General features: G+C 46.2%; 1 protein-coding gene across 1 annotated transcript in view; it reads right to left on the bottom strand.

The window, feature by feature from the left end:
- Positions 1-26,616, bottom strand: part of LOC135226955 (lysine-specific histone demethylase 1A-like) — a gene marked incomplete in the record, with an annotated part of 193,084 nt that overhangs the window by 153,319 nt on the left and 13,149 nt on the right. Inside the window, 1 exon segment of the mRNA XM_064266638.1 lies at positions 11,464-11,614. Coding sequence (XP_064122708.1) covers positions 11,464-11,614 — 151 coding nt within the window.

Here is a 26,616-nt window from a genome sequence, read left to right as displayed (position 1 = left end):
TGCCATTAACCAAAACTTGGTGCCATGAGTGCCATAAATCACCGAGATTCGGTTAATGGCAGTTTTTACTTATGAGCACCCCACCAAGAACAGAACCCTGCAAATAACCAGGGACTGCCTGTAGAGGCAAAAGCAGCAGTGACAACTTTAAGGCTCAAATATAAATTTTCATAATAAAATTTATTATCTGGATACTTACCTACTCTTAAACATGGTTTATACATTCAAACAGAAGATCAAATGGCTGTCTGGATGACTGTCTAGTACACCTGTTCTTCACCAGGTGTGTTTAGAATGTTTTAGCTCATCAGAATTCTCCTTGACAGCCCACTCATTTTTTGAGGAGGCTGGCTGGGTCTACTTTAACATTAAGTGCGTATCCAAATAATATCTTATTAAGAATATTTACATTACTTAGGATAAATTTTACAGATAGCTGATACCCTCGTTGGGACAAGCATGGTGGGTAGTGTAGCTAAAATCCAGTTGGCCAATCGAGCTATAGGTTTCTTGCATGAAACCCAAAACATTCTAACCTGATTTGGAATCCTTTCTAGATCCTACTGCTACCAAAAGTTGGATTCTATCCAGGGAGTAAGGCTCTCACAAGTGTGTGCAGCGAAGTGCAGCCTTATGGAGAAAACTGCTTCAATTCAACCAGAATGAAACAAAAGTGGCATGAGAGGACCCTTGTGGCTGGGTCTAAAGGCCCTATAAAACGACAGTTACTAGAAATAAATACCTTTACTGTATACTATAGGTAAGCTCCTAAATATATGTATTTTCATGTCCCCCAAAATATTAAAACCCAAGATTAAAACAAAGAGCCTAAAAAATTGATCTTTCCTCAGTTCGGGGAAAGTCTCGCTACTAGTAGTGGGCTGAGGGCTTCGTTGTTTTCATACACAATTCTGCACTACTTAACAGCAAAGAGCAACAATAACTAAATTGCACTTCTGCTTTTTCCCATTAATCCCATCTTCAAGCAACAATTGTCATAAAAATAGATAAATTTGTAACAGCTCTCACATTATTAAGGTTTACCTTCAATAAAGTGAAAGGTATGGTGCTAGTTCTCATGCACTAGCCTAATCAAATGCATCACTACATCACTGAAAACCATGCGTTCTTTGACAAAGATGTCATAGGTTTCTACAAGCACAAAACAAAAGGTTAACTTTGCCTCTTCCAAGCTTAACCTTTGACAAAGTCATTCTAGGTTCTCTTAAACCACAAGACAAAAGGGTAATTGCCTCCTCCAGGCTTAAACTTTGACAAAGATGTTCTAGGTTTCTAAAACCACAAAACAAAAGGTCAACTTTGCCTACTCCAGTTTTAACCTTTGATAAAAACATTCTAGGTGTTCTGAAATCACAAAACAAAAGGATAACTTTGTCTCTTCCAGGCTTAAGCTATGTAAGTAAGTTTTACCTGGCCCAACAGGACAGAGAAATGTTTCCTCTTCTCCACCTAGAGGTTAAATTTGAATTCTTAGTTCTCAAAAAAACTTATCCCTAATATCATTTGTCAGTTCTAAAGCAAAAAGATAAAATAGCATTCCCTTTACAACAGCCTTAAGGAGAGTGCTTGCAATAAATTTACTCTTTTACTGCTGATACTACTAAATAAAAGTTTAATAATAAATACTTCAATTGAACTAATTCTAGAGGCTCAAAAGGATTTGCAGATAAAGTTTAGACCTGTGTCTAAATTCCAGAGAGAAACTGATACTGAGTTGTAGGGGCTTCAATTTCAACTGATCTCAACGCCCTAAGGTGCTGATCATCAGCCAGATATAATTGCATGACGCAATACCGACGAAAGCCTGAAATGATAACCTTGAAAGTAGACAACAAAAAACTCTTGCTATAACTATGAAAGCAGAGAAACTTTGATATCAACAGGGGTACAGGAGGTGCTGAAAATTCCTCTAGAATGGCACCCAGACCAATACACAAACCACTGCTTCTGATACAAGGCCACAGTTGTTTTCCACTTGATTATATATACACAATGTACAACCCATGATACCTTTGAAAACCCCCTTACTGGGAGGCAATGGTTGAGCATCTCTAAGCGGTTATATGTGAGATGCAGAAGTTAGTGGAAGTGAATGGAATTCGGTAGTCTGAGTCGATTTCTACTTAATGGAGGGATAAGAAAGACATCTACTGAGAGAGCTGGAAAAGTCTAAAAATCTTTCGCTTTGAGGCTACTAGGGTTCTACAGGAATCAGGAATCATTGAGTGTGTGTGTGTGTGTGTGTGTGTGTGTGTGTGTGTGGGAGGACATGGTGGAGATCTCTAATGTTTTTTTTACCAAAAAAGAAGGGTTTTTTGCCCTTGGTGATTATACCTCTTATAGAAGGCAATGGGTTAATAGAATCTCTATGTAATAACTGGCATGTAAAATGGATGGTGTTGTGTAATTGCAGATGTATCAATCTATGTTCTGCTACAATCAGCGCCTTTGAAATCTTTCAAATTACAGCTACTCAAGGCCTACTGGCCCTGGGAAATGGGTAAAAGAGTGCTGAGTATGTGTTAGTGTTAGTGCTTAGCCCTCCCTTTACCACAAAAATGTCAAGCTCCAACTGTCCTGCAAGTGACTGTGGCACCTACCAACACCAGTGCCCCACACACACGTTCTGTACTCGCGAACAATTGTCTACTTACAAAGTATCAATCGAACTGTCCTGTCATTGATTCTGCTATAGAATCTGTCAGTGCAGCCTTCTCCAATGAGGAAATTAATGTTGCATATGCAAAATGCAGAGACCTGATACCAGACAACATTCTTCGGGTGCAATCCACAAAAAACCTGCTCAGTGGAAATTTACTCTGATGACCTTTACAATATGCCTCCAAAGGGGCCTGCTGATCTAAGCCTACTTGTAGTGTACCATACGGCACAAGATCCCTTCCAAACAGCAAAAATCCTTCTCAGAAAAATGGAAAAATCAGAAAAAATGGAGGAAACAAATGATAAATTTTAACAGATCTGGGATGTGATCAAATGATTAACAGGAATCCCTAACAGCCTTAAAACTGTGGAAACAGGACGAGATGCAACCTTGTCCTCTTAAAGGAGCTGGGTAAGCTACACAACTTGTTGAGCAGCCACCACGGGTCACAAGGAAAAAGTGTCCAAGGACCTATGGGCAATATCCTGAAGGTAGAAGGAGGTGAAGGTGGTCTGGATGGATCACACCCCTGCCTTCAGTACCTGTGCAACTGACAAGTTCTTGCAGAATGCAAGGGTTGGACCAATACCTCTTAACTTCATGGGCTCTCGGAAAAAAGGTACTGGTGTCAGCACTCCTCTCGGAGTTGTATGCTTTCCTGATCATCTAACGAAGCCAGAAAGAAACAGTGTTCTTGGACACTTCTTTCCTGGTCACCCAGGTGCTAATGAAGAGGCATCGAAACTCAGGCCTGAAGTGTCGAGTTTTCTTCAGAAACCGCTGTAGCACTCTAACAGGACAAAGTAGCATCTCTTTCGTATCATTACCAATAAAGTCCTCTAGGGAGGGGATCGTGAAGCACTTGAACCTGGCGTCAGGGACCAAAGGGTTCTCAGTCTTTGCTACGAAATCCAAGACGAAATCGAGCGTAACTGATCCCCATCCCCTTGAGTGTTTGACATTGAAGGAAAGACCATGAAGTTCTCCTACTCTCTTTGCCAGTACCAGGGCCAGCAGAAACACAGTCTTGAGGGTCAGATCCCCGTCTGACGACTCCCAGAGAGGCTCGTAGGGTCTACAAGTCAAACTCCTTAAGACAAGAGTCATATCCCACTCAGGGGGCCTAAGTTCCCTGGGTGGGCAAGACCTCTCGAAGCTCCTCATCAGGAGAGATATTTCCATGGAGGAGGAAATATCAACTCCTCGCAGCTTAAGGACTAGAGCCAGGGCGGCTCTGTATCCTTTAACTGCTGAAACAGAGATGAGCTTCTCTCGGCGAAGGAAGATCAGGAAATCCACTACCTGCTAAAGAGTGGCTCTACGACACCAACCACAGAAGACGGACCACTTTCCCTGGTATACTGCTGTTGAGGACTGTCTGAGGTATCCAGCCATCTCTGTTGCTGCTCAGCAAGAAAAGTCTCTTGCTCGCATGAGATGGTGAATAACGCCAGCCGTGAAGACCCAGGGAATGTACTGCCTGGTGTTACCATTCTACATGCAGTTGACACAGCAAGTAGTGGCATAGGGAATCTCTCGCTGTGCCTCCGAGAGAAGAGCCAGCCGGTCCAGATACCAAACGGACAGAGGCCATTTGGCAGCCACCAGAATCATCCGAAGATTGCTGGTGACCAGCACCCTGCTGATCATTTTGTAAATCAGACAGAACGGGGAGAAAAGCATACACTATGAGGTTGTCCCACGGATGTTGGAACGTGTCCTCTGCAGCCGCCCATGGGTCTGGCACAACAGAAAAAAACCTGAAGTTTTCTGTTGTGCCAGGTGGCGAACAGATCCACTACTGGATGCCTCCACAGGTCGAACAGCCTTTCCGCCATATCTGGGTGTAGAGACCATTCTGTCCCAATTACCTGATTCTGGCAGCTGAGCTTGTCTGCCACTACATTCCTCTTGCCTGGAATGTATCTGGCTGACAGCTCTACCGAGTGAGCTACAGCTCACTCGTGCACCTGCATCGTCAACTGGTGTAACGGGAGGGACACTAGGACCCCGTTTGTTGACGTATGCCACTACCATGGTGTTACCGAGTGTCCCATCAGCTGTTCCCTGAATTCTTGGAGCGCGAGAAATGCTGCCTTGAGTTCCAGGACGTTGATGTGAAGGTGCTTGTCATGTCGGTTCCACACTCCTGCAACCAGCAACTCTTCCATGTGTGCACCACAACCCTCGGTGGATGCATCTGAGAAAAGAAGCATCTCTGGAGGGGGAGTGCAAAGCAGCACTCCAATTAACCCTTTAACGCCAATTGGACGTATTAAACGTCGACGAAAATTGTCTGTCGGGTGCTGATTGGACGTATGGTATGTCGACGAAAAAAGGTTTTTTACAAATTCGCGGAAAAATAGTTATAGGCCTACAAAAACTTTTGAATCACGCGCCTTGGGGGATGCTGGGAGTTCACGGATCAAGGCGTTGTTTTGTTTACAATCGTTACCCAGGCACCCAAGCGCGAATTTCTTTCTTCTCGCACTAAAAAGCATCAGCGACACATCTCAGAAATTATTTCGTCACTTTGACATAATTTTTGCACCATTTTATATTAGCCGTTACATGGAGTATTATTTATGAAAATGCGTGTAATTTCATGTAGAATACAACAAAAAACAACCCATGGTTGTAGCTTTTATCAGTTTTGAAATATTTTCATATAAATAAAGATAAGTGCCAAAATTTCAACCTTCCGTCAACTTTGAATCTACCAAAATGGTCAAAAAACCCAATTGTAAGCTAAAACACTTATATTATAGTAATATTCAATCATTTACCTTCATTTTGCAACAAATTGGAAATGGTGAATTTATGAAAAAAAACTTTTTATTTATGTCAGCGCGGTAACTCTTCCGAAAAAAATCATACATTTTTTCGTCCAATGTCATAATGTTTGCACCATTTTAAATTAGCCGTTACATAAAGTTTTATATATGGAAATGTGCACAATTTTATGTAGAATACAACAAAAAACAACCCATGGTTGTAGCATTTATCAGTTTTGAAATATTTTCATATAAATAACAATAAGTGCCAAAATATCAACCTTCGGTCAACTTTGACTCGACCGAAATGGTAAAAAAATGCAATTGTAAGCGAAAACTATTACATTCTAGTAATATTCAATCATTTACCTTTATTTTGCAACAAATTGGAAGTCTCTAGCACAATATTTCGATTTATGGCGAATTTATGAAATAAACTTTTTCCTTACGTCCGTGCGGTAACTCTTCCGAAAAAATCATAAATTATTTTCTCCGATTGTCGTAATGTTTGCGCCATTTTAAATTAGCTGTTACATAAAGTTTTATATATGAAAATGTGCTCAATTTCATGTAGAATAAAAAAATAAACAACCCATGGTTGTAGTTTTTATCAGTTTTGAAATATTTTCATATAAATAAAGATAAATAGAAAAAATTCGTCCTTCGGTCAACTTTAACTCGACTGAAATGGTCGAAAACTGCAATTGTAAGCTACAACACTTATAGTTTAGTAATATTCAATCAATTACCTTCATTTTGCAACAAACGGGAAGTCTCTAGCACAACATTTCGATTTGTGGTAAATTTTTTAATAAAACTGCTTTCTTTTATGTCCGCGCATTACGAATTCATGCATCATTTTGTGATAATATTTTCTCTGTGTTGCCTTGATTGTTTTACAATGTGTTATAAACCAAATTGATCGCAATTTAGTGTACAATACAACGAAAAAAAATTAACTCGTTAGCTTTAACCGTTTTGCTCACAGTGCGATTTGTATACAATTAAATATGAAATTTTTTTTTGGCACTGTCATATATCCCAATATTTATATATGATAATGATATTTTTTTTCATTTCTGATGGTTGCATGAAGTAGGCAATGACAAAAAAAGGAGCCAAAAATGAACTCTTAATCTTGAAAACTAAGCGTGCTGTGACTTAAAAAAAAAAAAATTTCCGCTTCGGCGCTCACTTGCTAACGCCGCCAGTATACGGGAGAAGATTTTTAAGGGTTAAGAGGTTCATGTCGTCTAGCCACCTGGCTAAATCCTCCCCCACTTCCTCCATTAGGAACCAGGAAGGATTGTGGATCCCGCACCTGTGACCAGCACTCCTTTAGTCTCCATTGCCGAGACCACAGGTGACACCTGTGAGGGACTAACTTTGCTAGTGACGACAGGTGACAGGTGACCAGTCTCGACCTGCCACTGCTGAGCTGGCTGTTCCTGTCGTGACAGAAACAGACGAGCTGCTTCCCTGAACCTGCTGATCCACGAGTCTGCAGGGAAGACTTGTGCTGCTACCGTGTCGATCAGCATGTCCAGGTACTTTACACTCTGCTTGGGCTTTAGATCTGACTTCTCGAAATTTACCACGATCACCAAATCGCGGCAGAATTTGAGGAGGTGATCTCTGCCCTGTAGCAACTGTGAGTGAGAGCTCACCAGGACCAGCCAATCGTTGAGATACCTCATCAGACGTATCCCAACCGAATGGGCCCAAGCCGACACCAGAGTAAACACTCACGTGAACACCTGTGGGGCGGTTGAGAGACCAAAACAAAGTGCCCTGAATTGGTACGCCGTCCCGTCGAGGATAAAGCGAAGATAGTTCCTGGAGGACTGATGGTTAGGTATTTGGAAATACGCATCCTTCAGGTCCACCAAAACCAGGAAATCGTTCTCCGATAGACTCAAGCACTGAGCATGCCGTTTCCATCGTGAACCGAGTCTGGCAAACGAATCGGTTCAAAGGAGAGAGAGATCTATCACCAGTCTCCAGTCCCTCGTAGACTTCTCCACCAGGAAAAGTCGGCTGTAGAACCCCGGTGACTGATCTCGCACGATTTCCACAGCTCCTTTGCTCAGCATGGTCTGCACTTCTTGAGTCAGTGCTACATCCCAGGCAGAACCGGGAATGTATGTTCGAAGATGGACTGGTGTGAAATGAGGCGTGACCTCGACTCGAAGGGAAGTAGATATCCCTCCCGAAGGACATCCACTACCCAAGTCTCGGCTCCGTAGTAACAATGCCAAGTTGCCCAATGGCTCGCCAGGCACTCCCCTCTTCCGGCAGCAGGTGAGGGGGAATGCTGTCCCTAGCGTTTCCCTCTCTTCCCCTTCCGCTTGGCCCCTTTCCCACGAGAGGAGGAGGCTCGAGAGGAGGGCTGACACTCACCTCTCGAAGCGAAAGAGGAAGGCTGGGTCTTTCCTCACGCTACCCTCGATGGTACTGACGTCTTAGGAGCGGAGTAAGCACTAGCTAAGCTCCGAGGCTTAGCCGCAGTTGAGTGAGACAGCCCAGAAGTCTTCGCAACTGCCTGGTGTACTAAGCGATCGCTGTCCTCGGCTCTACGCTTTTCCACCGCAGCGTCCACCATCTTTCTGGAGAAGAGAGAGGAGGAACCCAGCAACAGTCCGTTCCTCAGACCCAACATTACCTCGTGACAGCCCGCCCTGGTTATGCGAATCAGGACTGCGTCCCTCCTCCTCAAAACCAGGTTGGCCATCTGGTGGGCGAGGTAGGAAATGGCCCTACCTCCAGACTGACAGAGTCTCCCGAACATTGATCTTCCCCAGAAACTATAGCTCCCGAGGAGGCTGCGACTCTGGATACTGTGAGGGACCACAGATCCAGCCAAGAGACAAGCTGGAAAGCTGCCATGGCAGTGGGATTCCAAGGCCAATGCCTCTTGCTGCAAGAACCAGAGGTTCTCTGACAGCAGGTGCTGAAGAGGCATTCCCGGAGTTAGGCAAGCTAACTCCGGATCAACATGCTTGGTCGGCACGGGTCTGTCGAAGGCACATTGAAACGCCGCTGATGAGGCTTAGGAGGGGGAAGCAGCTTGTACGACCTGCTGGCTCTGAGTGAAGCCTCTTGTCCGGAGACAAGAGCGTCCACCTGGTTCAGCACTCCATCACCCAAGGAATACCGGGGTAGTTCTACAGACACTCTGGGTTCCTTCTTAGGTCTCCAGAACGACTCTAACCTACATGGACAGTCAGAGGGGGCAACCACCGATCCTTCCCGGAGGTCATTGCGCTGACGGATCAGCACAATGACCTCTGCAAAAGACCTCTGTATCTCGGGTGGTGATTGCGTCCTGAGACGATGGACTGACAGATCCATCCAGCCCGAGTCCCTCCCGAGACACTTTTCCTTCAGGAGGAAGAACCTCGCCAGACCCCCCGTGGTCTCCTCTAACCACTTGAGCGTATGACCTGTCCGGTCCCAAAACCGAACCAGGATCATAGGCTCTCGTGGCTGGAATGTAAGGAGCGCACTCCTCATGGTCACTCCTGTTCGCTTCGCTCCTCCTGGTATATCCCAAGGAGGTTGAAGGGACAGGTGAGGAAGACCTGATGCTCCTACCCACCTACTAGCAGCCAGATGGAGAAGGAGTCCCTGGATACTCAGAGTGCCGGGAAGACTCAGTGAACACCACACCTGCTGCAGATCCCCACCCGCAGAGGCAGACACACCTGAGGAAGGAACAGTCAGGTTAATGGGGGGGGGGAGGTTCCTGTTCGCTCAATGGGAGAAAGATCCCCCTCCGACCAGAAAGAAGACCCCGAGTACAACTCAAGGTCAGGATGTCTCCCTCCCTACTCTGCACTCGACAGATCGAGTGAAGAGGTGGAGAGAGACATGTCCCCCTAAGGAGAGGAGCCATACGAGGGAGCTGACGAGGGGGGAGGAAAGAAGACGACATGTCCGTCACCAGAGGTGTCGAGGGAGAGCTTTCCGACGACACCTTGGCTGACTTGAATGTAGTACATCTCATCACCGCCAACTCATCGCCGCCAGCTCATCGCCGCCTACTCATCCCCGGCCCAACTCATCCCTGGCCCAACTCATTCCCGGCAGTGATTAATGAAATTCAGTAAATATTAAAAACACCTTTATTCAGAATCAAGTATACTATGACTCTTTCATGACACTAAAAATAAATTAACACCATATAATTAAAGACAAAAAAACCATGAAAATATAGAAAAAAAAATGTATTTTATGTTATGAGAAATGCCTCTTAAATATTCAATGGGAGTCCTTTCATTAAAATTTTGGACAATTCAAAGAATGCAGGAATCAGTATCCCTGTACTTTTTTAATTTGGCGGGTGGTGAACTGCCTGCTATAAGTGATTCCAAATAAAAATCTCTACCTTTCTGAACTTTTTTAAGTGCATTTATGAATTTCCAGAGTGTAGGATGTTCCATTCCTAATTCCATTTGTAATCTTCTGTTCGCTCCTTCTGCATGGTTGTTTGTTTTATCTTCATGATTCAAAGTTCAAAAATACAAATTCCACATTTCCAATGGAAAGAGTGGTGCACGTCTGCTATTTCCACGTCTGTTTAACAGACCTATATACGTAATTGTCTTCAAGCCAGTTCAAGATTGGCACATGCTCTGGGGATAATTCATCAGCTAAGACATCAATATATGAATTACTAACGTTTTTGTTGACAAACTTTGATTTCATAGTTCGGTATTTTTGTTTACAAATAGTAGGATTGGTAATTGAGTAACTGTTGTTTCGTTTTTATTTACACTGCCTTGCAGTGTGTGTGTGTATGTGTGTGTGTGTATGTGTGTGTGTGTATGTGTGTGTTGGACCGGTGATGAATTGGGCCGGGTATAAGTTGGGCTGGAGATGAGCTGGGCCGGAGATAAGTTGGGCCGGGGATAAGTTAGGCCGGAGATGAGTTGGCGGTGATGAGTTGGTTGGCGATGAGATGGCGGCGATGAGTTGTCCCATTTCGAGCAGACTTACGCTGCTTCTTCCTCTTCTCGTACCGCTCCACTGCTCCTCCGACCAAGAGACAACAATCACAAGTCAATACTTGATTGCATTCACGCCCTCGGCACCTTGTGCAAAGGGCATGAGGATCCACCAATTCACTGGATCAGAACGTACCACACTTCCGTCCCCCCACCCCAGGGCACACTCTCCGGTTGGATGGGGGATGCGAGTGCTTATCCAATTCGTGGGATTGCATCTTGCAATACCAAAAACAAAAGAAATACTTACAGCTGTACACACTATTACACAGAATAACGGCTAAAAACCAAAAAGAACATCAACGATCTCACGACAGAAGCGGGCAGAGAGGTCAACACACATCTGCACCAGACGGCGGTCGAAAGCAGAGTGGAATGTTTACATCCAGTTGGGCGGGACTCCCAACCATCAGACCAGCAGTTACTGCCTAACTACCTTGTTATTAAATCTTACGACCGGTCCAGCTGGCACTGAAAGTTATTCCTTATGTAAAGGACCGATGCTTTGTGTAACGTGTCAGAACAAAGTTAGCTTAATACTTTGGAAGCATGATTAAGGTCATATTTAGTGTTCAAGATCGAGAAGTAAGCATTTAATAGCATTTTTAGAGACTGCCAAACTTATGTGAAAATTCCCCTTGTGCAATGGGGTCTGGAACCTAACCTAGCATAAGTCTGGGGTATTACTGTATAACCGGAAAATAAGAACAAGCTACTGTAAGCACTCAATGTTTAGTGAAGCACAGCAGAAAACAGAATGAGCTGATTGACTACGTCGTTCCTAATGTTGCCGTTAGGGGGCAACACTGTATGCATACACTGAGCAATTGAAGCACTATCCGCAAAATTTGAATTTAGGCAGCCATACGTGAAAAACTATAAACTATCAGCTATATGTAATTACTGGGTAAGTCACATACACAAAATTATAATTTCATTATTAAACAAACTACAAGTTAAATTAAACACCAAATTTCACATATCCTCCCACATTACTAACCAGTTGGGTCGTCCTGCTCTGCTTCCTGTTCTCCTTCCTCCTTCTCATTCTTCTCAGTTTTCACATCATCCTTAGAGTCAGAAGATGCTGTAGTGGTCGTATTTGGAGTAGTGGCATTATTAGCTGAAGTTTCTTCTTCCTCTTGCTCTGTCTGGTTGTGGAAATTAATTAATTGCTGTATGTCAGATTAATCCAACCTCATATATCAACTTAAATATCTTAAAATTACAAATTTTCAAAGACGATTTGTAATTTTCATAGCTACAAACCTGAGGTCTTAACAATAAGATAGGATAATTTCTAGTGCCTAGCTGGATCCGGTTAAATCGCAGATGAAAGCAAGGAATCGTGTGAGATCTGGCAACATGTGAATATATCAGGTGATGAGTGGTCAAGGACCACGCACCCACGCCACAGCATCAGTCTTTCCCAACTCAGGATGCCGTAGCAAGACAGAGGGGCGGCTAGAGGTGGACAGTACAATGTTAATACCTCAGGTTTGTAGCTATGAAAAATACAAATTGTCTTAGAAAATTTGTCATTTGTTCATACGCGAACAAACCTTCAGTCTTAACAGGATAGACTTATATTTGGAGGGAGGTACAGACATCCTAAACCAGTGGCTGGGGGCCTACCCACCAATCCAGCTCCAGAAGAAATAACTTCCAGAGAGGGACTGATGCCCGTGAGAAGCTACATACATTGACATCTAACCACACAGACACCGAGCGACGTACAATGATATATGGGAGAATCATTACATAGGGAACTAAAGAGAAACTGACTGTCCAATAACAAACCAACAAAACAGGGTTTGTTACCACTCTCTACTCCCCCTTGCCAAGGAGTGGAGCATATGCTACCAAATAGAGGGTTGGTTATTTGCATACCAAGCGACCAAACTATCAGTATGGCTACCTTCCTCACCTGTACCAGACCAGCCCACCGAATGACGTGTCTATTCCTCAACCCGCCCAAAGGAAGAAGGAAAGGTAAAAGAGAAAGAAAGAGACCAGCCAACTCACTCATTCTCTCATCCACACACAATCATCTTAGGTAAGATACAAATGTGCCCTGTTGAGGGCAATGATGAGTTCCACAATCTGTTGGGCAGCCACCAAAGGACCCAGGGAAAACGTGTCCATAGATCTGTGGCCAACATCCTCAAGATAGAGAGAGGTGAACGTGGACTGGTGTAACCAAGTACCAGCGCTTAGGTAAGGTACAAATGTGCCCTGCTAAGGGCAATGATGAGTTACACAATCTGTTGGGCAGCCACCACAGGACCCAGGGAAAACGTGCCCATAGATTTGTGGCCAACATCCATTAGACAAAAAGAGGTGAATGTGGACTGGCATAACCAAGTACCAGCGCTCAGCACTCTATGTACAGCCAAGTTCTTTTTGAAAGCCAGACAGGGACTAATACCCTTAACGTCACGTGCTCTAGCCTGCGCAGACGTGGTGGCAGAATCATCAAGAGTCAAATATGCCTGTCTGATGGCTTCCCGTATCCAAAAAGAGATGGTATTCTTAGACACCTCTTTCTTTGTGCATCCCATGCTAACAAAAAATCTGCGGCAGCCTGGTCTGAGGTGCCGTGTCCTTTTAAGATAGCAACACAGGGCCCTGACAGGACACAATAAAACCTCTTGAGCATCACCCCTCACAAAGTCATTTACTGATGAAATGGAAAATTAAGTGAATCTATTATCATGCACAGAGGGATTCTGGGTCTTAGCCACGAATTCCGGGACAAATTCGAAGGACAGTGACCCCCAACCCCTGGTGTGCTTCACACCATACCACAGGCCATGCTGCTCTCAAACTCTCTTCAAAGATGCCAAGGCCAGGAGAAAAACTGTCTTGAGTGTCAAGTCCCTGTCAGATGAGCGACACAAAGGCTCATATGGAACCATAGTGAAACTTCTCAGAACCAAGGAAATATCCCTCGTCGGAGGCTTGAGCTCCCTAAGAAAACTCGATTGCTCAAACCCCTTCACTAGCAAGGAAAGTTCCCAGGGTGAGAAGTCGATACCTCTAAGATGTAACACTAAACTCAGGGCTGCCCTGTAGCCTCTAATGGCAGAAATGGAAAAATGTTTCTCATCTCTGAGGAAGGTCAAAAAGTCTGCTATATGCTGACTAGAGGTTCCAAGTGGAGACAAAGCCCATTTAAGACACCAATTACAGTAAATTGCACATTTGCCTTGGTATACTGTGGAGGTCAACTTTCTGAGACTGCTGGACATATGCCCAGCTGTTCTCTGAGAAAAGCCTCTCGCTCGGAGGTGATAGTAGTACTTGATAACCTACAACCGTGAAGAGACAGGGATTCTACTGACTGGTGGAACCTTTCTGCATGCAGCTGACGCAGGAGATGCCACCAAGGGGGAATTTCCTTAGGAACCTCCAACAACAACGACAGCAGATCTGGAAACCATTCCGCCTGCGGCCACAGAGGATAAATAAGGATCTGGAAGTATGCGTACATCAAATCTATCAACAGCATGAAATCACCTTCCCTCACAGCTGACAACACTGAACGCAGGGTCTCCATCTTGAACCTTGTCTTCCTGATGAAGTGATTCAAGGTGGATGAGTTGATCACAGGCCTCCAACCTCCCGACGCCTTGGGCACCAAGAAGAAGTGACTGTAAAACCCCGGAGATAGACTTATCACTTTCTCTATCGCAACCTTGTCCAGCATCTTCTGCCCTTCCTCCTGGAAAGCCAAGAACTTCAGAGAATCTGGAGGATACACCCTCCTGAGCAGAGGCTTGTCCGAGAGTGGGGGAGAGAAGTCGAATGGCAGTAGATACCCCACCCGAGGGACATCTACTACCCACTTCTCCACCCCATAACTGCCACTTAGCCCACTGGCCTGCCAGGGACTCCCCCATCCGTGGCACAGGAGAAGGAAAGGCGCCTAACCTATCAACGACCCCCTTTACCTCTGCCCATGGGGCCCCTTCTTGGCTTAAAGGAACTGGAGTGAAAGGGACGTTGGTCCTCTGACCTAGGCTGGGACAAACAGGGAGGCCCTGCCAAAACCTTCTCCTTGACGGCCTACCAGGCGATGAACTTCATGACTGCTGCTGGGCAGGGGGAGGAGGAGGAGCAGGACATCTCCAAGGACAAAACTCTGACTTAGACACAGCCTGGTGCACTAATCTGTCCTTGGTATCAGCCCGGCGCCAGTCTATCTCATCTTCCAGCTTGGTCCGAGGGAACAGAAATTGTGATTCCAAAAGATCCCCATTCCTCAATGCCCACAAGGACTTGGGGTCAACTGATCTTTCCATTCTGGATAAAGCCGCATCTCTTCTAATCAGGAGAAGGTTAGCCCATAAATTAACACTGAGGTGAGCAAGATACGAGAACGCCTTGCCTCCAGACTGCAACAAACTGGCAAGAGAGGAAGCACTCACCAACCCCAATGGGAACCTGTTAGAAGCTATCTTGGCAATGACATCCGACCAGAAGTCCAGCCAAGAAACCGTCTGCAACATGGAGGCTGCCATAGACTCCAAAGCTGAGGCTTCCTACAGAGACAAGGACAGAGCCACCAACCTCACCTGCTCCAAAGTCATTCCTGGCTTCAGACTAATGACGTCTGGGTTAAGATGATGTAACATCAAGTATGCTGAGTCTGTAGCATAGTACTTCCTATGCTTCATGAGAGGTGGGTGGGGCAACTTGGCAGAAGCCCTAAAGCAAAGTGATCCATCCCGATCTGAAACAGAGGCGTTAACCTTATGTAAGAGTGACTGGACATGTCCCGACAAGGGAAACTGAAAGGATGACTTGGGATCCTGCGTAGCTCCCAGCAAGGCATCCAAGCAGGAAGGAGTGAAAGACGACCGAGCCTGAGTCCTACTCTCCAAATTTTTTAACCCACGAATGAGATTGACAACTTCTGTAAAGGAAAAGAAAATCTCTAGTGTGTCTCACTCCTGCTCTGGCAACGGAGACCGACGATAAGAAGGATGTGCTGGCTTATCTAAAGCACCTTCCTCATGTAAATTAACAGAAGAACCAGCAGCCAAACAGCCCGAAACACTAACTAATCTGTCAGGGCTGGATCCAAGCCCCAACTCCTGTGACAAACCAACCAAAACACTAGGGACATCACTACACACTCTCCCAACAGATGACTCTCGAACATGGCTGCGTACGAGCACATGCAGGGCGGACACACGTACACTTAAACCACCCCCCCCAATCTACTTGGTGCCACTATGGACGCGCTAGAGTGGAAAATGCTATAGCAGAACTGAAGAACTTACAGGAAAAATTCTAATTGGCTCCCTGACCACAAATTCTCCTCCTATTTCTCATTTTATCTTCACCATTTTTACCTTTTTTAACAAAATTGGTTCAACATAATCAACAAATCAGTTGGTGTATTCAATATAATTCAACAAATCAGCACTGTAAAATAAAAGGTATCAAGGTTATAAAATTAAAATTAGACATCTTCATTTACCTTTTTGAGCACCAAATTACGGATACGCAAGGCCTCCTTCAGAGGCTGACGGCATCACATGATTCTTGATATGCTCACGCTTCTGGTAAATGCCTCTTACTGTGGACTCATTGATTTCACAAGGCACACGATAGCTGTTGATTTAGTGCGCGATAAGAAATGGGGGAGCTTTTCAAATTTACGCGACAGCCACAAAACGCTATAGCTGAACGCGCGACAGTGGGGGTTAAGATTGTTTGTTTGTTGTTTGCATGGTGTTTTTACGTTGCCTAGAACCGGTGGTTATTCAGCAACGGGACCAACGGCTATACATGACTTCCGAACCATGTTGAGAGTGAACTTCTATCACCAGAAATACACATCTCTCACTCCTAAATGGAATGGCCATGAATCGAACCCGTGACCACCAAGGAGGGAAGCAAACACCATACCAACCACGCCACTGAGGCGCTTCGGGGGGTTAAGTGTACGTGCGTAGATGAGGAGTCTCAAACACTAAAAATAGAATGAGAATCCCTAGGAGTCGAACCCCAGGAAGTACCAGGGAGAGGGACAGGCAAACACTCTTCCTGCACTAACGCCACGCTCACAACTTTTGACCTCTTGACAGGAGCCTTGAGATTCTTACAGCGACGGATAGGCCCTGGAGAAGGAGAAATGGAAGCACCTGCTACGTGCACGAACATGGGAAGTTGCAACACACTCACGACTCGATGCAGAGGACGAAGCAGCCACTGCAGATCGCACAGGGGAAGAAACACTAAAACTCTCAGTAACACCAACACTCTCAGGAACACGGGTGTGCTGCTTCTCACTCACAGACGAAGAAAGGGCAAAGTCCTTAGCCTTCCAACGCTTGATACGCCAACACGGCGGAGATGGGGGAGAAGGAGAGAAAGACAGCACTGGCTCCTTACACAATCCCTTCGCAGGAGGCAGGGGCGACGCAACACGCTTGCTTCCGGTCTTCCCAGCCAATATGGCAGCAAACCTATCTTCTAAAACAGAGGCCAATCTCTAAGAACCACCTGACATAAAGCCTCAGATGGATCAGCAAGAGAAGGGGCTGACAACATTGAAGGGAGATGCAGCGAACTGGATGGCAGAGATGACATCACAGCAGCAAACGATGACAACACAGACAAGTGAGGCAACACAGCGGAGACAACTGGGAGTGATGTCATCGATGGAAGTGACGTGATAAGCAGTGATGACGTCACGGCTTCCCCTTAATCCGAACAAGAAGCAAACGCCACTGGCAGAGGGATACAAAATGACTGATCCCGTGACGTCACTAGCGTGGCTGACGCCACGCCTTTCCTCTGACTCGAAGAAGCGGCAATCGTCACTGGCAGAGCAATACAATATGGCTGACCTCGGCTACCAACAAAGACGAAGCCAAGAGGAGGGGGGAGGGCCTGGACAGTGTGAAAAGGGGGTTAGCAAGCATCAAAGATGTGCGTTAGCAAACCCTCCAAGGAGGGTGGACCCCGTAGCCCAAGCATCACCCAAAGCGCCGCCATTTTAGACGCCTCCGAATCTGAAATTGATAAAAATGATATTGTTATGATACAATAAAGTTTCATACATACTTACCTGGCAGATATATACATAGCTATCGACTCCGCCGTCCCCGACAGAAATTCGAATTTCGCGGCACACGCTACAGGTAGGTCAGGTGATCTACCGGCCTGCCGCTGGGTGGCAGGACTAGGAACCATTCCCATTTTCTAATCAGATTCTCTCTTCCACCTGTCTCCTGCGGGGAGGCTGGGTGGGTCTTCAATCGTATATATCTGCCAGGTAAGTATGTATGAAACTTTATTGTATCATAACAATATCATTTTCATACATTCAACTTACCTGTCAGATATATACATAGCTGATTGACACCCTTTGGTGGAGGGCAAGAGACAGCTAACTCCTGACTAGACAGGTAAACAACATATGTTGTAGGTATTTATAGACCTTGGTTCCTCTGTGTTTCTAGACGAAGGGTCGACTTCCTAGCTATTGCATAGGAGTCTGCTTCGTCTCAAGAGCCTTAGCAAGATAGTGATCTGTGGCCAAGAGTTCTTGTGGGTCTACCGATGGGGTCTTATCCACTTACTCGGTCGAGCCTAATTGGCATTTGTCAATGGGTGCTAATCCGCTTATATGACAATATGCCTATGCCTATTGGCATCACTAAGGAGCGCAACACCGATCCCGACACAACCTGTTCCTAACATGAGGGTTTCGCGCTAGAATTGAAAAAGAGTTATCCCCCAAACTCCTTTCAAACCTCAAAAAAAAAACCACTAAGTTAAAATAAATTCAACTCATTATTAAAGGATCAATGTCGGCTCCTTATCCCAGCAACGTATCCGCTGATACGTATAAACCAAGAGAGAAGGATCTCTCGTAGGTTAACTTGAAGTCCTTCGTGTAATGAGCAGTCAACACATAGTTGCATCTCTCATATGTTAAAGCTAATATGTCTTCCTGACATATTGTTACGAAAAGAACAAGAATTTGCAAAAGCTCGCACTTCATGAGCTTTTAAATTCTCAGCTGTTTGAAGGTATCATCAAGTCACTTATGAAGTGCTTTAGAGATCACCATTGTTTCAAAGAAGACTAGGACTTTCTTTGAACTGGATCTCATCTGGATGAAGCCTAGCGCCTGGCTTGCGCCTGGCTGGCGCCTCGCGCCTGGCTGACGCCTCGCGCCTGCTTGGCGCCTCGCCCTGGCTGGCGCATCCTGTTTGCCTGGCGCCTCGCGCCTGGCTGGTGCCTCGCACCTTGCCAGTGCCTTGCGCCTGTTTGGAGCCTCGCGCTTGGCGCGTGGCTGACTTCTCCCCACTTGCTGGAGCTTCGAGCTTGTTAAGAGTCTCGAGGAAAACTGGCGATGTCCACATCGGACACTTTTCCCCGATTTGTTCGCCTCTAGCACACTGCGCCAGGTTGGAGGCCCGCTCTTCTCCTTATCAGACAATGACAGTGTTCATATTGACTGTCTTTCTCTGGCTTCTTCACGCCTGTTTGGCATTTGGCGCCTGACTGGCGCTACATTGTCCGAAAGTCCTGAAGATCCACCATCATTTATCAGGAGACTGGAGAAGGGTGGAAGAAATTCTTTCACTTTGAGCTTTTGGCCTTTCCGGCAAGGGGAGGTGATTTTAGTCCGCTACATCCAGTAGACGATAGGAAATCTAAAAGTCCGAGAGACAAGTCTTCCTCCGAGGAGGATCCTTATTGAATACTTCCGTTGCTAATGAGTTCTCCTCCTACATGTTGATGAGTTTTCTCGTTGCAGAAGCTTCCCTATCCTTGCCCAAAGGAAGGGAAGGAGCCTGGAAGTTTAAAGAGCCGATCAGACGCACCCTCTATTGCAATGGGGAACACTATAATCACTTCTTACCTTATAATAGCTCGTATCTTGAGCTACATTCCTTTATCTTCAAATTGCAAATGAATTTGTAGTTTCTGTGAAGTAAGAAGGTGATGAGGAAACTACACTACTAGTACTGTTAATATTCTAACTGCTCGTCAGAACGAGAGCTATTAAAGCTTCTAAAGAAAGCATATCTAGTTCTATGTTTTTCTGACTTCCTCAAATAGGAAGTTACCTTGTTTTCCTCAATCAAATTCTAACATTTATTACACTTTATCAATGAATAAATATTTATATTTCCCTTTCTTGCAAACTATGTAATTGTCTACCGAAAACTTCGGTAGTTACACATCCTCTATTCTTCGAAAACTTCGAAGTTAATTCATTAAAAGTTATTAAAAAGTTATTAAAAGCGTATGCCGAACCACGATCCAGTACTTCCTTCCCCTGTAAAAAAAGTCGGCCCAGAAGATCGATGGCGATGAAACAACGAAAAATCAAATCAGGAGGGAAAAAAGTAAACATATTGTTTTTACATTCCCATCGACGAGAGAATCTGATTAGAAAGCGGGAAAAATGGTTCCTAGTCCTGCCACCCAGCGGCAGGCCGGTAGAATCACCTGACCTACCTGTTAGCGTGGTGCCGCGAAATTCGAATTTCTGTCAGGGACGACGGAGTCGATAGCTATGTATATATCTGACAGGTAAGTTGAATGTATGAAACTAATGAGAAAGCCTCCTCCATCTCGGGAATCAAATTAACTCCCGAGGAAGAGGGGGTGACATCACGTAAATCAACCTGAGGGCCTCTTGATACTTCCAATGATGAATCGATGGAAGAAAAGGGAGGGGACAAAGGCACAACACTAGCATGGGGTGTGACAGCGGCATGAGACAAAGCATTGGGAAGAGAAGAAAATCCCTCCCATGAAGGATGAGTAAATACTCTACGATGTTCCCTCCTACTATAAAATAACTTCAACTGCTCTCTAGGCCCCACACACCATTCCATGCAGGGATTTATTGTTGTACAAACATAAGAACGGTACCTACTACAAGTGATGTGAGGATCCGTCATTGACAAAGTCAAAAAAACGAGAATACGGGAAACCTGGAGTTCCAGGGCACACAAATTGACAAGGGCCAAGAAGGAGCAGAAGAAGCCATAATGAAAGCATACATACACACACACACACACAGAAACACTAGTAAAAACGGGCAATGACCGGGTAAAGGTCAAGAGAGGTCAACCACAACTCTTGTCCAGGGGGTTAAGACTGACGCTGTGGTGTGGGTGCGTGGTCCTTGACCGCTCTTCACCTGATATATGCACACGTTGCCAATCTCACAAGATTCTTTGCTTTCATGCGATTTATCCGGATCCAGCTAGGCGCTAGAAATGATCCTATCCTATTGTTAAGACTGAAGGTTTGTTTGCGTATGAAGAATTCTATTAAAATATTTGGTACATTTAACACAAAATCAATCTTGTCAATAAGAAAGAATTAATTGACTTAAAAATGTTATTGTTATAATACAATTAAGTTTGTTCATACTTACCTGGCAGATATATATATAGCTGTATTTTCTGACGTCCGACAGAATTTTCAAAACTCGCGGGCACCACGCAGTGGGCGGCCAGGTGTTGGTACCCCATTCCCCGCCGCTGGGAGGCGGATATCAGGAACCATTCCCATTTTCTATTCATATTTTATTCATGACCCTTGTCTCCTGAGGGAGGAGGTGGGGCACTCTAATTATATTATATCTGCCAGGTAGTATGAACAAACTTAATTGTATTATAACAATAACATTTTGTTTTTCATGAAACTTTACCTGTCAGATATTATATAGCTGAATCCCACCTTCGGATGGTGGGAAGAGACAGAATAGGTATTTTTTTTAGGAAACTTCAATTAGTAAATGATTGCACTTCTTGGTTCCTTACCTGTTAGCAAAGTAGACTCTGTGATTACATGTCACTTAAGCCTGCTTCTGCTTTTATCAGAGTTGCCAGCCAGGTGTAGACCTGTAGAGCTGGTGCACTCTGGATGCTCTGTCAACGGGGACATGACCTCAACGTGACAAGACCATCGAGCCAAACATATGGGAGTAACACAGCAACCAACCACCACCTGACCAACTAACCAAAAGACCCCTGACAGTTAAACTAAAGAATGGGAGATTTCCACAGAAGATCTCACCATCAACCAAAAACACACAATAAAAACTAACCTAAACTAAGCTAAGGGATAGGAGGAGAGAGCTACCTTCAGCCGCCAAAACTGTGTCTGCCGAAATGTATGGCCCCAAAGAACTACAGTTCTCGTAATCGTTCTCACATCCCGGAGGTAATGTGAGGCGAATACGGAATTGCTCCTCCAAAACCAAAAGGTGCTATCAAGGATATCTTTTGATAGACATATTCCCTTGGAAGGCAGAGAAGTAGCTACGGCTCTAACTTCGTGAGCTTTCACTTTAAAGAGCTCAAATCAGTCTTCTGGCAAGATGAAATGAGCCTCTTTACTGACGTCCCTCAAAAAAGAAAGCCACAGCAATTCTTTGACAAAGGCAAATCTGGTCTTTTCACCGAGCACCAGAGATTACCTGAGGGACCTCTTATCTCTTTAGTTCTATGAACATAGAACTTGAGAGCCCTGACAGGGCACAGGGCTCTCTCTTGGTTCTTGACCCACGAGACCCGACAATACCTTTGATCTCAAAGCTCTTGGCCAAGGATTAGACAGGGTTCTCATTTTTTGCCAAGAAAGTCGGGCTCAACGAGCAGACAGCGTTGTCCCCCTTGAAGCCCACTAGGTTACTGAACGCTTGGATTTCACTAACTCTCTTCGCCGTCGCCAGAGAAGTTAGGAAAAGCTGCTTTCTTCGTCAAGTCCCGTAGAGAAGCTTCGTGGAGAGGCTCAAAGGGACTTAACATTAGATGTTTCAGAACCACAATCGAGATTCCATGAGGGTGGTCTTGCCTGTGGAATCTTGGAGGTTTCGAACGACCTAAGAGATCGTGTAGATCCTTGTTGTCGGAGAGGTCCAGTCCTCTGTGTCGAAAACGGCCGACAACATACTCCTATAACCCTTATTGTAGGGACTGCCAATTTCTGCACATTTCTTAAATAGAGCAAGAAATCTGCTATCTGGTTCACAGAGGTCGTGAAGAGGAAATTCCTTCCTTTTTGCACCATGCCCTGAAGGAGGCCCACTTAGATTGGTAGACAGCTCTTTGAAGAGGCTCTTCTAGCATTAGCAATTGCTCTCGCAGCTGCTTTCGAAAAGCCTCTCTCGCTCTGGCCAACTTTTCGATAGTCCTGAACGCAGTCCAGAGCCAGAAGCGGAGAGGTTTTTGGTGATACCTTTTGAAGTGAGGCTGTTTGAGTAGATCTCTCCTCCAGGGCAAAGTTCTGGGAAGTCCACAAGGAAAGTCATGACCTCTGTGAACCACTCTCTTGCTGGCCACATCAGGGGCAATCAGAGTCAACCTTGTCCCTTCTGAAGCTGCGAACTTCCTCATGACTTCCCCATGATCTTGAATGGGGGAAAGGCGTAAAGATCTAGGTCTGTCCAGCTCCAGAGCAACGCATGCACCCGCAATTGCTCCTGGATCCAGGACCGGGGAGCAATACAGAGGAAGCCTCTTCGTCCTCGACCGTAGCGACAGGTCGACTAGAGGACGTCCCCACAGTCTCCATAATCGCCTGACAGACTTCCTGGTGCAAGGTCCACTCTGTTGGCAGAAATTTGATTTCGACGACTGAGAAGGTCCGCCCTGACATTCTGTACCCCTGCCACGAATCTCGTCAGGATCTTGATCTGCCTTACGTCTGCCCATTAGCAGAACTTCCCTTGCAAGGAGAAAAAGGGATGGGGAGAGTGAGTTCCTCCCTGATTCTTCAGATATGCAAGGGCTGGGCTGTGGTACTGTCCGAGTTGACTTGAATGACCTTGCCTGACACTTTGTCTTCGAAGAACTGCAGCGACAGGAGATCGCTGCCAGTTCCTTTACATTGATGTGCCAAGCTACCTGTTTCCCCTCTCGCCAGGAGCCTGACACTTCCTCCCCTCCTAGTGTTGCTCCCCAACCGGAAATTGGAAGCGTCTGGAACAACACTAGGTCGGGGCTCAGAAGATTTAGGGATAAGCCCTCTGGCAACTTCTGAGGTCGAGCCACCAATCTTAAGTGGTCTTTCACTGTGTTTTTGAGATACCTTAGGATCGCATTCAGGTCCATCCTTGGCTTTCCATTCTTCCGCAAGGAAAAATTGAAGAGGCCTGAGGTGCAGTCTTCCCAAAGAGACAAACTTTTCCAGCGAGGAAATTGGTGCCCAGCAGACTCATCCATTCCCTCGCCGAGCAAGCTTCTCTCCCTAGGAAGGCTTGAGACTTTCTCTAAGCCTAGCTGCTGACGTTCCTGGGGATGGAAAACGCCCGAAAAGCCATGAATCCATCTGAATCCCCAGATACACGATGGACTGTGTCGGGGTCAGATGTGACTTTTCGGAGTTGACTAAAGGCCCAGGGACTTTGCTAGGGCTAACGTTGATTGAAGGTCCTCCAGACATATTCTTCTCGACGACGATCTGATCAGCCAATCGTCGAGGTAGAGGGATATCCTGATCCCTGAAGAATGGAGCCACCTCGCTACATTCCTCATTATAAACTGTAAAAAACCATCGGGGCCGAGCTGAGACCGAAACAAAGGGCTCTGAATTGCCAAACCCTGTTGCCTAAGACGAATCTCAGGTACTTCCTTGAAAGAGGGTGGACGGGGACGTGAAGTAACGCGTCCTGCAGGTCCAGAGACACCATCCAGTCGCCAGGTCTCAAGGCTCCGAGCACTGACTGAGGCGTCTCCATTTTGAACTTGTTTTTTTTCTCCACAAAAAGATTGAGCCTGCTCACATCCAGGACTGGGCGCCAACCCGACGACTGCTTTCGGCACCAGGAAAATCCTGTTGTAGAAGCCCGGTGACCCCAGGTCCACGAATTGCTCCACCGCTTTTTTTTCGACCATCTGGGTCTAAAAGATCAAAAGGGATACTTTTCTTCTCTCCCTGATAAGTCGGAGAGAGGTCTCTGGGAGTTGATGTTAAAGGAGGAGGATGTAAAAAGGGGATCTTGTACCCTTGCTCTACGATCTTGAGAGTCCAAGGGTCCGCCCCTCTCTGCCTCCGCAAAGAACTTCAGCCTGGCCCCGACTGGGTGGCGTCTGAAGGACAAGATCTTCATTTGTAGATTTTGGCTTAAAATTAAATGAAGCTCTTCCTCTCGAAAAACCTCTCCCTCGAGGAGCTGCTCTCGAGGGGGGTGCCCCGCGAAAGAGTTTGACTTTCTTCGGGGGTCTCACGAACGAAGATGTAGAAGGAACTGCTAGGCGCCTTGAAGACTGTGCCAAGAGGTCCTGGGTCGCCTTCTCCTGCAAACTAGTCGCAAGATCTTTCACCATAGCCTGGGGGAAGAGATGGTCCGAAAGAGGCGAAAAGAGCAATTCCGCTTTCTGAGCGGGAGAAACCGACTTAGCAGTAAAATTAAATAGAAGAGCTCTTTTCTTCAGGAAAGCTGTTCCAAAATGAGAAACCAGCTCTTCAGAACCATCCCTGACGGCCTTGTCCATACACGACAACACACTGGACAGCTCCCCCAGACTGAGAGAATCAGGGCTTCTAGACTGAAGGTCCAAAACTCCCAAGCACCAGTCTAAGAAATTGAAGACACCCAACGTGCGCAGCAGTCCTTTCAAGTGGTGGTCCGTCTCCACAGGAGTCCAGGATACCTTTGCAGATGATAAGAGGGACCTCCTCTGAGCGTCTACTAAACTGGAGAAGTCCCCAAGAGAGGACGAAGGAACCTTCACCCCCACGTCCTCCTTGGTTTCATACCAAATGCCTCCTTTCCCGGAGAGTCTAGAGGGAGGAAGGGCGAAAGTGGTCTTGCCCTGGTCCTTCCTTCGAGACATAAAATCTTGGAGCTTCTTGAAAGCCCTCTTGGTTGAAAGCGACGTCTTCATCTCAAACAAAACTCAGGAGTCTTGACTGACTTAGAAGACCAAAAGTTGAGAGGGAGGAGACCTAGGGGCTGCCGGCTGAAACTTATCCCCGAAGGACGAACGTAACAGCCACACAAGAACCTTATAGTCTGAGACAGCCGAAGCTACAGGAGGTTCCTCTTCGACTGAATTTGCTGGACTACTATGTTCCCCTTCTTCTCTAAGAGGAACTGGAGAACGTCCATCCGGAGAGGGCGTACGTCCAGCAGGCTTAGGTCTAAACAAAGACTTCCGCTGATTGGAAGTTACCGCTTCAGGCACGGACTCGCCCTTACGACAATCCTTTGAAGGATGGACATCTTGTGAACGTAGAGCGTCCTTTGAAACAACGGGAACTGTCTTACTATTAGACACGTCCCTACGAGAGGAAGCACTAGCTTCCTGACGAGAGACGCCAAAAGCGTCCTGCTTAGCAAGGCAAGCGTCCTGCTGAGCGTCCTGCTTTTCAAAAGCGTCCTGGCTTTTTCAAAAGAGTCCTTGCCTCGTGGCCGAAAAGCGTTCCTGCTTCGAACGGAGAACGTCCTGTTCCGAGCGTCCTCAAAAGCGTCCTGTCGAAAGCGCAAAGCGTCCTGCTGAGCGTAAGATCTACTCGGAGAACGAGAACGGTGACGATCCGGAGAGGAGAGGAGACGAACGAGACGAAGAGAGACGGAGCTTACTGCTTCGTCCTCTTGACGGGCAGCCTGACGTCCTTTCTCCGCTTAGGCTCGACTGCTGCTGGGCGAGTCCTTTGAGCCATGAGAGACGAAATCTGGTCCTGAAGGGACAAAAGGATTTTCTTCGTAGGTGACGACGACGAAGTGGCAGGACTGACCCTGCGAGAAGGCGAGGGGCGAGGGGACGCCTCCTTCCTTCTCACAGGTACAGCTACCTGCATCTCAGGGGAACATGCCTGTGCGCGCAACCCAGCGTCCTCGTCAGTTGAGACTCTACCTCTCTTCTGAGGAGGAAAAGCGTCATACGCGTCCTCTGAAGAAAGCGGTGATATAGACATGAAGCGTCCTCAAAACGAAAAGTCCTTTTCAGCGACAAGAGTCTCTCCGAGAGCTCCACCCCTTGAGCGGGGAGGACGCTTCGGAGGAACGAAAAGCAATCCTTCAGGACGCGCACACCCGTGCGCGCTCCTTGGGCAGCCTGGGACTTAGCAACAAGGCCTGCCGAAGGGACGCCAGATCGGTGGGGAGCCCCCGTAACCCTCTTGCGGCTTTCGAACATAACCCACTCCCTGAGTC

The sequence above is a fragment of the Macrobrachium nipponense genome, chromosome 15 (assembly GCF_015104395.2).
Source record: "Macrobrachium nipponense isolate FS-2020 chromosome 15, ASM1510439v2, whole genome shotgun sequence".
NCBI lineage: Eukaryota > Metazoa > Arthropoda > Malacostraca > Decapoda > Palaemonidae > Macrobrachium > Macrobrachium nipponense.
Note: the sequence above shows the minus strand (reverse complement) of the source record. Positions and strands in the feature narration are given on the sequence as shown.